The 12997-nt window shown below is 48.6% G+C and overlaps 1 protein-coding gene across 2 annotated transcripts in view; it reads right to left on the bottom strand.

The window, feature by feature from the left end:
• The window catches only part of MAP3K15 (mitogen-activated protein kinase kinase kinase 15), a 272744-nt gene that overhangs the window by 59863 nt on the left and 199884 nt on the right, over positions 1-12997 (bottom strand). The window contains exons 13-15 of one of the 2 annotated variants that reach the window (XM_075335432.1): positions 7141-7236; positions 1009-1096; positions 161-294 (exon numbers count right to left, since the gene is read on the bottom strand). In XM_075335432.1, the coding sequence (XP_075191547.1) occupies positions 161-294; positions 1009-1096; positions 7141-7236 (318 nt within the window). The remainder of the gene's footprint in view (positions 1-160; positions 295-1008; positions 1097-7140; positions 7237-12997) is intronic. The other variant, XM_075335433.1, reaches the window with a different exon arrangement.

Genomic DNA, 12997 nt, shown 5'->3' with positions numbered 1-12997 from the left:
CTTACGCACTTTGGTTACGCAGCCGCCTCCATAGCTGTTGATGCCACTTTATTCATTATGGTCTTCAATGTTTAAAGTTGAATATATTTTTATGATTTGACATTTATAAAAGGATTTGGAGGAAGAAACACTATAATATTAATCATTATATGACACTCACCTGCTGTCTCTTTCTGGTATCTCCTTGATTGCTATACGGACCTGATTGCTGAGATCCCGGCCAGCATACACTACTCCATATGTGCCTTTACCCAGGATGACTCGGTCTCCATTTTCATCATAATCATATTCATACTGAAAGTTAAAAAAACACACAACAACATTACATTAAAGGGAACCTGTCACCACTTTTTTTGGCTATAAGCTGCAGCTACCACCATCGGGCTCTTATATACAGCATTCTAACATGCTGTATATAAGAGCCCAGGCCGGGGGTATAACATAAAAAACACTTTATAATACTTACCTACCGGTCGCAATGTGGGCCTTATGGGTGTCTCCGTTGTCCAGTAAAGGCGCCGCCTCTTTTGGCCATCTTTGTGCTCCTTCTTCTCTAGCCGCGGTGCATGACGGGTCCGACGTCATCCACACTCGCCGGCATTCAGGTCCTGAGCAGGGCAGATCAAAGTATTGTAGTGCGTCTGCGCAGGACCAGCGAGTGTGTATGACGAAGATGGCCGAAAGAGGAGGCGCCCGCACCGGATAACGGAGACGCCCATAAGGCCCACCGCGCGACCGTTAGGTAAGTATTATAAAGTGTTTTTTATGTTTTACCCCCGGCCTGGGCTCTTATATACAGAATGTTAGAATGCTATATATAAGAGCCCGGTGGTGGTGGCCGCAGCTTATAGGCCAAAAAGTGGTGACAGGTTCCCTTTAAAGAATAGAGACAATGAGAATTTTAAAAAGCCAAGACAAAATATTTACTTTTATAGTGGTTTTCATCTACATAAATGTAGTCTCTTCAGGTATAATATGTACTGTAATGCTAAATATCACACTGCTCACCTCTAACGTGTCACCATCTGCTTCACCCTCCAGTTCCACTGTGCTGCCTACAACATCTGTGATGATTTCTTTAACAAGAGTACAAAACCTTTAAAAATGGTAAAATAATTAATTAGGCTTTGAGCTCATTATATAGAGCAGGCGATGATGTAAAGAGAACATTATTTGTGAAATATACGTAAATGTGGAAGAACAGTAACTGCAGCCACAATTCATGAAACATACCATAAAGGGGTGTTCCTTTACTTTGATATTGATGACTAGTGATGGGTGAATATTTGCGGGACCCTTATCCAGTGGCCATGTCAGTGGCTGTCAGATGGGAGCGGTGAGAACAATCTCTGATCTGCTGGGATCCCCAATGCGTGTCTTGATTACTAGGCTTGACGTAAGTGTGTCATGCCGTAATGATGACGGGCCTTCAAATAAGAAGAGGCGCGGGGGATATCAGCAGGTAGGAGACAAATAATAGCGGATCTGCAGTATACAGAGCAGAGGTGTTCTTCTCCATACAAAGTTTACAAAGGGCAGTATGCAGTGATGATACTAGTGACCAGCGAGCACTATCATGCTTGGTAGTCGTAATAAGAAGTTGGATGATCAGATGGGAGCAACTCAAGTACCCGCGTATAATAGAAGTCAAAGAGTAACTTGAACATTTTTCCAGGAACTTTTCCAGAAAAATGCTCAAGTTGCTCATTGACTTCCATTATACTCGGGTACTCGAGTCGCACCCATCTGAGCTTGTTACGCGTACCGAGCACCCGAGCATGGTATTGCACGCTCATCACGAATGATAACAGCTGATTGGTGTAAGAAGGTCATGGACACCCACTGATCTTATGTTTATGATGGAGTCCATATAAATACGATGAGTGCAAACAGATTAAACTAAATCAGATTTCACTTGTACCTATGTTATTCAATCAGTCAGAGCTGAATTGTGATTTTTTTCTTCAGCTGTATTTGGCATAAGGAAAAAAAAACTGCAGCATACTGCATATGGTTCCCAATACAAGTCAATGGGAGCAAGAAAAAAACGGATGGCACATGGACCATTTGTATGCCATCCGGTTTTTACGGATACATTACCCTTTTGAAACACAGAACACTGTAAATGATTGTAGAATAATAGCTTGAGAAAAAAAAACGCATTGCATATGGATGAAATATGGATTCTAGGTGAGAAAATAATCACATATAATCACACAAATAATCACTTGCCTGACATACAGAATGACATACACATGACACTCAACCAACTTTTCTGGATGAAAATAGTTTTTTTTAGATGCAAGTGTGAGCAAGCTCTAAAATGGAAAGATGGCTCAAACAAAAAAAGTGCAAAACACTAAAAACTCAACACAAACAGGTGCAAATGCAATATATACTGCTCAAAAAAATAAAGGGAACACTTAAACAACAAAATGGTATTTTAGTGTTCCCTTAATTTTTTTTGAGCAGTATATATTTGGGCCTTATTATATCTATATAAAAAATCTATATATATAATTGCCTTATTCTGTCTGTCTGTCTGTCTTGCTCCAAAATTGTGTCACCGTGACAGTGTCATTACAGTGACAACTGTCGGATTGGCCGCTGGGCTCGGCCTGGCCCTGCCCCCCCACGGATTGGCCGCTCGCCTTGGCCTGGCCCTGCCCCCCGCATGGATTAGCCGCTCGCCCCGGCCCTCCGCACGCATTGCCCGCTCCAGCGTACACCGGCTCCCAGTACACATGTGCAGGGAGACGGCATACGCTGACGCCTCGCCCGCTCAGCCCCGCTCCAGCATACACCGGCTCCCGGTACACATGTGCAGGGAGCCGGCATACGCTGACGCCTCGCCCGCTCCAGCGTACACCGGCTCCCGGTACACATGTGCAGGGAGCCGGCATACGCTGACGCTTCGCCCACTCGTCCCAGCCACACGTTGGCACACTCGGCCCCGCCCCCGGCGGACATAACCTTGTGATGCTGGGATCGTGACGGAGCCGGTGTATGCTGGTAACCATGATACACATCGCGTAACTATAGGAAGCGCTTCCCTTAGTTACCCGATGTGTATCATGGTTACCAACGTACACCCGCTCCCGGTACACATGTGCAGGGAGCCAGCATACGCTGACGCCTCACCCGCTCAGCCCCGCCCCCGGCACACGTTGCCATGCTCGGACCCGCCCCCGGCGGCCCCAGCATGGGGGATGGAGCACGATGGGGGGTGTGCAGCATGGAGGATGGAGCACGATGGAGGGTGTGCAGCATAGAGGATGGAGCACGATGGGGGGTGCGCAGCATGGGAGATGTAGCATGATGGGGGGTGCGCAGCATGGGGGATGGAGCACGATGGAGGGGTGCAGCATGGGAGATGGAGCATGATGGGGGGTGCGCAGCATGGGGGATGGAGCACGATGAGGGGTGCGCAGCATGGGGGATGCAGCACGATGAGGGGTGCGCAGCATGGGGGATGCAGCACGATGGGGGGGGTGCGCAGCATGGGGGATGGAGCACGATGGGGGGGTGTGCAGCATGGAGGATGGAGCACGATGGGATGTGTGCAGCATGGGAGATGGAGCACGATGGGGGGTGCGCAGCATGGGGGATGGAGCACGATGGAGGGTGCGCAGCATGGGGGATGGAGCACGATGGGGGGTGCGCAGCATGTCGGATACAGCACGATGGGGGGTGCGCAGCATGGAGGATGGAGCACGAAGAGGGGTGCGCAGCATGGGGGATGGAGCACGATGGGGGGTGCGCAGCATGGAGGATGGATCACAATGGGGGGTGTGCAGCATGGGGGATGGAGCACGATGGGGGGTGCGCAGCATAGAGGATGGAGCACGATGGGGGGTGCGCAGCATGGAGGATGGAGCACGATGGGGGGTGTGCAGCATGGGGGATGGAGCACGATGGGGGGTGCGCAGCATGGGGGATGGAGCACGATGGGGGGTGCGCAGCATGGGGGATGGAGCACGATGGGGTGTGTGCAGCATGTCGGATGGAGCACGATGGGGGGTGCGCAGCATGGGGGATGGAGCATGATGGGGGTGCGCAGCATGGGGGATGGAGTACAATAGGGGGTACGCAGCATGGGGGATGAAGCACGATGGGGGTGCGCAGCATGGGGGATGGGGCATGATGGGGGGGTGCGCAGCATGGGGGATGGAAGACGATGGGAGGTGCGCAGCAAGGGGGATGGAGCATGATGAGGGGTACGCAGCATGGGGGATGGAGCACGATGAGGGGTGCACACCTCCCCCCAAAACACACACACACACCGCCACACCCGCACAACACACCACACACACACTGGGAACCACAAACACCGCCCTACACAGACACACACACACAGACAACGCCGCACACACACAACACCCAACACACAAACACCGCGGCATACATAAATATACGCACATACCGCGCAACACACACACTGCACAAAACATACCTTCCCCCAAAACACACACACGCACTCCACACCCATACAAACCGCACAACACACACAGCACCACACACACAGAACTCTGCAGACACACAGCGCTCCACAAACAACGCAACACACACAACGCAACACACATACAACACCGCTCTCACACACCCCCACACCCAGACAAGACCCAGAACATTTACAGCGCACTACACAAACACTGGCAACTACACACAACAACATATATATATATATATATATATATATATATATATATAACAAAAATCATACATTAACTACACAATACGTAAATTCTAGAATACCCGATGCGTTAGAATCGGGCCACCTTCTAGTCTAGAACAATTACATAAGTAAGATATGCTTAAACATCTTGAGAGGGAAATATTTAACTTATATAAGATTTGTATTCAGTTTAAATGAAATAACAAAGATCATCGAGAACTTCAGAAGATCCAGAGCAGATACAGGACTGTAGTGCTGATTAGAGCTGGAACATGCAAAGTGTCTGTCCTGGAGGTGGACAAACCTATGAAAATGTTCATGGGAAAAGTCAGCAGTGTTTGTGTTTCTATTGTCAGCACTTTGCTGACCAAGATGTGAAGCTTCTGACATTAGTGTGAACAACAAGTCTATCTAGTCTCCATTCCTTCAGATTAAGACTGTCATGAAGAGATCTACTGAGCGCTCTGTACTACGGTATTCCAGAACAAACATACAAACTGTAACCAAGTAAAAATTGATCTTAGTAAGCCACGAGCCTCTGCCCTCCGCCATACGATCCATCCCTACTCCATACCACTGTTTTCACCTTATCGGCACCCCAACATTTTACTCGGCATCTTATACAGAACTCCATTATCTCTGATTCAACAAAAACAGGCTCCATCCTTAATACAGATAACTGGCACTGTCTGGTGATACTTGATGGTAAAGTCCTGCTTCCACATCTGCACCATTGCTAGTAACATTACCTGCTCCAAACTCCATTACTTGTATTGGCCTTCAGCCCCAATTATCTGCGGTGGGGTCCTCAATCAGTAATGGTGTATTTAGGCTGCCGATAACAGCTTGTTATCTAGTGCCAATAGACTATATGCAAGTCAATCAGCGCTTGTTTACTAGCCTGTTTACACATGCCGACAAGTCCTGGAGGAAATAAAATGCTCACTAAGGGGTACTTCTCACATAGCGAGATCGCTAGCGAGATCGCTGCTGAGTCACGGTTTTTGTGACGCACCAGTGACCTCATTAGCGATCTCGCTCTGTGTGACACTGAGCAGCGATCTGGCCCCTGCTGTAAAATCGCCGCTCGTTACACACTGTTCTGGTTCATTTTTTGGTTGTTGCTCTCCCGCTGTGAAGCACACATCACTGTGTTTGATAGCAAGAGAGCAACGATCTGAATGTGCAGGGAGCAGGGAGCTGGCGTCTGGCAGCCTGCGGTAAGCTGTAACCAAGGTAAATATCGGGTAACCAAGCGAAGTGCTTTGCTTAGTTACCCAATATTTACCTTGGTTACTAGCGTCCGCCGCTCTCAGGCTGCCAGTGCTGGCTCCCTGCACACGTAGCCGGATTACACATCGGGTACATAAGCAAAGCGTTTTGCTTATTAACCCAATGTGTACTCTGGCTACGAGTGCAGGGAGCCAGCGCTAAACGGTGTGCGCTGGTAACCAAGGTAAATATCGGGTAACCAAGCGCTTGGTTACCCGATATTTACCTTAGTTACCAAGCGCAGCATCGCTTCCACGCGTCGCTGGGGGCTGAGGGCTGGTCACTGGTCGCTGGTGAGATCTGCCTGATTGACAGCTCACCAGCGACCATGTAGCGACGCACCAGCGATCCTGACCAGGTCAGATCGCTGGTGGAATCGCTGGAGCGTCGATAAAGTGTGACGGTACCCTAATACGATAGCCCTATCCCCATACAACATCTTGTTTTCCAGATTGGGGCTGAAAAGGCAACAAGGAGCGCAAATAGGGTCTTATCTGGGGAGAAAACGGTCTTGAAGGGGGATGACAGGGTCACCTGCGGTAGTTTTGAGAGCAACAACTACTATATGAATATGGGCATGGCTGCTGCAGCACCCCAGGGATAGATGTGGATGCTGGAGGAGAAATTGGGTCAACGCTGCGCTGCCGTGTGGGAATACATAATTTGAATAGTTAATCCAGTGATTTTTATACCTCAACGTGTTTTTGCAAATACTTTTGCCTTCTAATGAGGTTGCATGAAAGACAATGACTATAGGTACCTAATTATGAATTATGAATTCACCATGGGCTTGAAGCAGCTGATAATTGAGCTGCTATAGTCAACCTCATCAAAAGGCAAAAGTATTTGCAGAAACGCGTTGATGAATAAAAATCACTGGATGAACTATTTGGATTGTTTATTCCCACATGGCAGCGCGGTGTTGTCCGAATTCCTCCTCTAGTGTCAACATCTTGTTTTCCGCAGCACATCCCTGTTTACATGGGGCAAAGTGCTGCCAAGAACGAGGGGGCACCAAAGCCCCCCCAATTACATCAGGAATAGAATATCTTTTAAAAGTAATTACAGCAATGAAATACACACTGTTTAGATGATTTTTATAGGGGCTAAGTCCCCTATATAAGTGTTTAATTTGCATTTCCGGGGTGACACACCGTTTTTCTGATTATGAAGATTCAGAAGTATATATTCACCTATTACACTGGTCCTCAGTGGAAAAGTAAATCTGAAAGTCATCAGAATTGTCATGAACATATAGGAAACAACAGCGTTCATCAAACTTTGAAATGCTGCGGAAAGAAGAACAAAAAATTTTCATTTTATTCAGAAATAATATGAATTAAATATGTTGAAAGAAGATTCAGATTTCAATCTAAAACATGGGTAATATCCGGCCTGACGTGCTGAGACGACGTCTTCCACATCACAATAGAAGACACCACCACGGAAAAAAACGTCTCCAAACATGGAAATAGTGGTGAAACGTTGTTATGAATGCTATTACTATACATTCTCCGGGTCGATATTTCCATGACCACTGTTACTTTCTCTCAAGCACTACGATATCTCATCTTCAGTGTCTCTAAGGAAAGATTAATTACGTAGCCTTCTCTGCAAACTCCTCTAGAGCCTGGAATTCCTCCATCCATGCAGGAGCACTCACTAAGGCCTGAAACACACATCCGTGAAAACCACGTCCGTGTAAAACGGGCCGTTTTTCGGGTACGTTTTCCGTTTTTTAGGTCCGTTTTTATGGTATGTGTGGCCTGCGTGTGTATCCCGTATGCTAGCCGTATGTGCGTGTGGAATGTCCGTGTGTGCGTGAGTGAAATAACTGACATGTGTGTGTGTTGTCCGAGTGAAATGTACGTGTGTAATGCAAAATGTCGTTACTACATGTCGGAAGACAGAGTAGCAGGATGAGAATGAACTCGGGTGAACTTCACCCGACTTCATTGTCATGCCGCGGCTCTGTCTTTGTGCCGTGTACTGATTAGCGGTCACCTGTGAAGGATTCACCGGTGACCGCTAATCCCCCGAGTGACTGAAGTGTCTCCCCTTCTCTCATACTCACCGATCCCCGATCACCGGCGCTGCATGGCATTCACACTGCTCCGGCGGCTTTTTCTAATTTGAAAAAGCCGGCCGCCCATTCATCAATCTCGTATTCCCTGCTTTACCCGCCCACCGGCGCCTATGATGGGTTGCAGTGGTTTTCACGGATGTGTGTTTCAGGCCTTAGTGAGTGCGTGGAGCTGACAGGAGCGGCGGTGTATTCTGCTGCTCCTGTCACCTGCATGAAGCAGAGCTGGAAGCGACGCTGGAGGTCCGTGGATTACGCCGGACATTGAGGGCTTTGTCGGGGTTAATAAATTGGTAATGAGGGAATTTGTTTGTGTTTTTTTCTTTCTAATAAATGATTTTTTCAGGTGTGTGTGTGTGTGTGTTTATTTACTGTAATTTACAGATTAATCATGGAGGGTGTCTCATAGATGCCTGACATGATTAATCTAGGACTTATTGGCAGCTATGGGCTGCCAATAACTCCTTATTACCCCGATTTGCCAACGCACCAGGGCAAATCGGGAAGAGCCGGGTACAGTCCCAGAACTGTCGCACATAATGTATGCGGCAATTCTGGGCGGCTGCTGACTGATATTGTTAGGCTGGGGGGCTCCCCATAACGTGGAGCTCCCCATCCTGAGAATACCAGCCTTCAGCCGTATGGCTTTATCTGGCTGGTATTAAAATGGGGGGGGGACCGCACGCCGTTTTTTAAAATTATTTATTTATTTATTTTGCTGCACAGTATAGACACGCCCACCGGCTGCTGTGATTGGGTGCAGTGATACAGCTGTCACTCAGCGTGGTGGGCGTGTGTGACTGCAACCAATCACAGGCGCTGGTGGGTGGGTAAAGCAGGGAATACGAGATTGATTAATGGGCGGCCGGCTTTTTCAAAATAGTAAAAGCCGCCGAAGTTTTTATAACAGCCGTGCAGCGCCGCGCCGGAGATCGGGGAACTGTAAGTATGAGAGAGGGGGGGAACTGACCGACAGACAGCTAGAGGGACAGATAAGACAGAGAGAACGACCGACAGACATAGAGACCGACCAACGGACTGAGGGAGAGAACAAAACAGAAAAAGAAAAAAGACCGACATCACATGAAAAAAGCACAAAACGTACAGGAAGCAAACAGAGATGCGTCCGTGTCACTCGGACGTGCGCACAGACCCATTGACTTTCATTGGGTCCGTGCTGCGTGTTGCGTGCAGAAAACGGACATGCTGCCGTGCAAAACGCACACAGGTACGGATCACGGACACGGACAAACGGACATGCATCAAAAACGCATGTGGAGCTTTTATCATATAATAATATTGGTGCACGTTTGGCCGTGTCTCCAGTATACACGGAAACGGACCAAACACGCACGTGTTTCACGGATGTGTGTTTCAGGCCTAAAATACAGTACCAATTAAACTAGAAATGTGATACTAATGTTCCTAGAATATGCAGTTATAGAGATGCCACAAGCACTGCCAAGACTATGTTCACATGTTGCATGTTTGCAGCATTTTTTTTTCCATTATGTAAATGAAAAGCTGCTTTTTACAGTACCAGGAAAAGGTATGAGCTTTCAGAAATCTCATGCACAAAATTGCTTTTTTTCTTGACTGAATTGGAAAACTGCTTTTTTTAAACTGCAGCACATCAATTCTTTCAGTGTTTTTTCACCATAGAAAATAATGAGAAAGTGCAAAAATGCTGCCCAAAATGCAACCATGCGGTTTTGCTAGTTTTTTGATGAATGAAACTAAAGGGTGCTTTACATCGCTAACGATCTATCGTCGGGGTCACGTCGTTAGTGACGCACATCCGGCGCAGTTAGCGACATTGCAGCGTGTAACACCAAGGAGCGTCAATCAACAATCGCAAAAGCGTCAAAAATCGTTGATCGTTGACACGTCATTCCTTTTCACAATTTCGTTGGTGGTGCATGCCGCTGGTTGTTCGTCATTTCTGCGGCATCACACATCGCTGTGTTTGACACCGCAGGAACGACGAACATCTCCTTACCTGCGTCTACCGGCAATGAGGAAGGAAGGAGGTGGGCGGGATGTTACGTCCCACTCATCTCCGCCCCTCCTCTGCTATTGGGCGGCCGCTTAGTGACGCCGCAGTGACATCGCTATGATGCCGAACGCACCTCCCCCTTGAAGGAGGGATTGTTCAGCGGGCACAGCAATGTCTCTGAAAAGGTATGTACGTGTGACGCTGCCGTAGCGATAATGTTCGCTACGGCAGCGATCACCAAATGTCGCACGAACGACGGGGGCGGGTGCTATCGCGCACAATATCGCTAGCTATCGTTGGCGATGTTGCAGCATGTAAAGCACCCTATAGTTTATTAAACATGCATTGTAAACAAATGACATAATCTGCAGCAAAAATACAACAACAAATAAAAAGAGAAAAAGATATATAAAAAAAAGCATCAACCTGTTTTTTGTAAGCAGCTTATTTATTGTTAAGTGAGCAGGTTTTGCCTGCAGCAAAAAAGCTACGTGTGAACATAGCCTTACTATGCCCTATGTTATATTTGTTATATTCTGGGTAATAGACACAAGCGTTGAATGAAAGGAGAGCAACAAAGAACATAAACTGATTATAACAAATTGGACAAAACACCTTCAGTAAAGCCCTGAAGGCAGCCAACGCAGGAGAGCAAGTAAGTGCACACAAACGAGGAGACCGCTGAGCTCTGCAGCCAAGCAATGGTCTGTCCGGAGCCTGACATCAGAGGTACATCAGCTATTGATTAACAGAGGAGGGGAGGCGCCATCAATCTGATTTCTTAAATCCTGCTTTACACGCTACAAGATATCTTACGATGTGTCGGCGGGGTCACGTCGTAAGTGACGCACATCCGGCATCGTAAGGTATGTTGTAGCGTGTGACAGCGACGTGCAATTGCGATTGAACGAAAAACCGTTCATCGCATGCACGTCGTTCATTCCTGACGAATTGAACGTCAGATTGTTCATCGTATCCGGGGTAGCGCACATTGCAGTGTGTGACACCCCGGGAACGATGAACAGATCTCACTTGCCTCCTGCGGCTCCCGGCCCACAATGCGGAAGGAAGGAGGTGGGCGGGATGTTTACGTCCCGCTCAGCTCCGCCCCTCCGCTTCTATTGGCCAGCTGCCGCGTGACGTCGATGTGACGCCAAACGTCCCTCCCACTCCAGGAAGTGGACGTTCGCCGCCCACATCGAGGTCGTATGGAAGGTAAGTACGTGTGACGGGGGTTAATCGTTTGTGCGGCACGTTCAACAAATATATCGTAATAATATAACGATATCGTATGCGAAATTGCAACATGTAAAGCAGGCTTTAGGGGCACTTTGCACGCTGCAACATCGCAGGCCGATGCTGCGATGCCGAGCGCGATAGTCCCCGCCCCCGTTGCAGCTGCGATATCCTTGTGATAACTGCCGTAGCGAACATTATCGCTACGGCAGCTTCACATGGACTCACCTGTCCTGCGACCGTCGCTCTGGCCGGCGACCCGCCTCCTTATTAAGGGGGCGGGTCGTATGGCCTCACTGCGACGTCACACGGCAGTCGGCCAATAGGAGCGGAGGGGCGGAGATGAGCAGGATGTAAACATCCCGCCCATCTCCTTCCTTCCACATATTCTACGGAAGCCACAGTGACGCCGGTAGGAGATGTTCCTCGCTCCTGCGGCTTCACACACAGCGATGTGTGCTACCGCAGGAACGAGGAACAACATCGTACCGTCGCGTCAGTGTAATCATGGATTACGTCGACGCTGCACCGATGATACGATTACGACGCTTTTGCGCTCGTTAATCGTATCATCGAGCCTTTACACACTACGATGTTGCATGCTATGCCGGAAGTGCGTCATTTTCAATTTGACCCCACCGACATCGCACCTGCGATGTCGTAGTGTGCAAAGCCCGCCTTAGATTCAACAATAGAATATTAATGGACCAATGAGTTCATCTTTCCCTGGGCTAGATTAACATTTGAATGGTTCAGGGAGGGCAGACTTAAGGCCCCGTCACACTAAGCAACATCGCTAGCAACATCGCTGGTAACGAACAACTTTTGTGACGTTGCTAGCGATGTTGCTGTGTGTGACATCCAGCAACAACCTGGCCCCTGCTGTGAGGTCGTTGGTTGTTGCTGAATGTCCTGGGCCATTTTTTAGTTGTTGCTGTCCTGCTGTGAAGCACAGATCGCTGTGTGTGACAGCGAGACAGCAACAACTAATGTGCAGTGAGCAGGAGCCGGCTTCTGCTGAGGCTGGTAACTAATGTAAACATCGGGTAACCAAGAAGCCCTGTCCTTGGTTACCCGATATTTACCTTTGATACCAGCCTCCGCCGCTCTCACTGTCAGTGCCGGCTCCTGCTGTGTGCACATTTAGCTGCAGCACACATCGGGTTAATTAACCCCATGTGTGCTGTAACTAGGAGAGCAAGGAGCCAGCGCTAAGCATTGTGCGCTGCTCCCTGCTCTGTGCACATTTAGCTGCAGCACACATGGGGTTAATTAACCCGATGTGTGCTGTAACTAGGAGCCAGATTCATGAGGTGGAATTTTCAGTGCAATTTTAACTCTACTGTGGTCAAATGGCAGAATATCTTTATATCTGTTCTTTTTTACATTTTCTTCTTTTTCTCCAGTGATTGTAGGGTAAATCTTCTCTGTCCTGTATTTTGTGGATAGCCTTCTTAATCTCATGAAGTCGCAGGCGAAGTTGTCCTCCCCGTTCTGGTCCTTGCTGTTCATCGCCTGCACTTTCTGAATGAAGGTCCGCAGGATTTCCACTTGGTCCATGCTGGCTCTGTCTCCACTCTGCCAGCCACAGACTCCTGGGTGTCTGTCAGGGTGGGCACGGCCGCTCAGTCCGAGCCCCTCGCCATGCGGAGCTGCCCCTTCCTTGTCATCAGCCGCAGGAGGGGAAGCAGTGTGCAGTCCCTGCCCAGAGCCCCGCCACACCGTCTGGGAGGTG

This window comes from Anomaloglossus baeobatrachus, chromosome 2 (assembly GCF_048569485.1).
Source record: "Anomaloglossus baeobatrachus isolate aAnoBae1 chromosome 2, aAnoBae1.hap1, whole genome shotgun sequence".
Classification (NCBI taxonomy): Eukaryota; Metazoa; Chordata; class Amphibia; order Anura; family Aromobatidae; genus Anomaloglossus; species Anomaloglossus baeobatrachus.
Note: the sequence above shows the minus strand (reverse complement) of the source record. Positions and strands in the feature narration are given on the sequence as shown.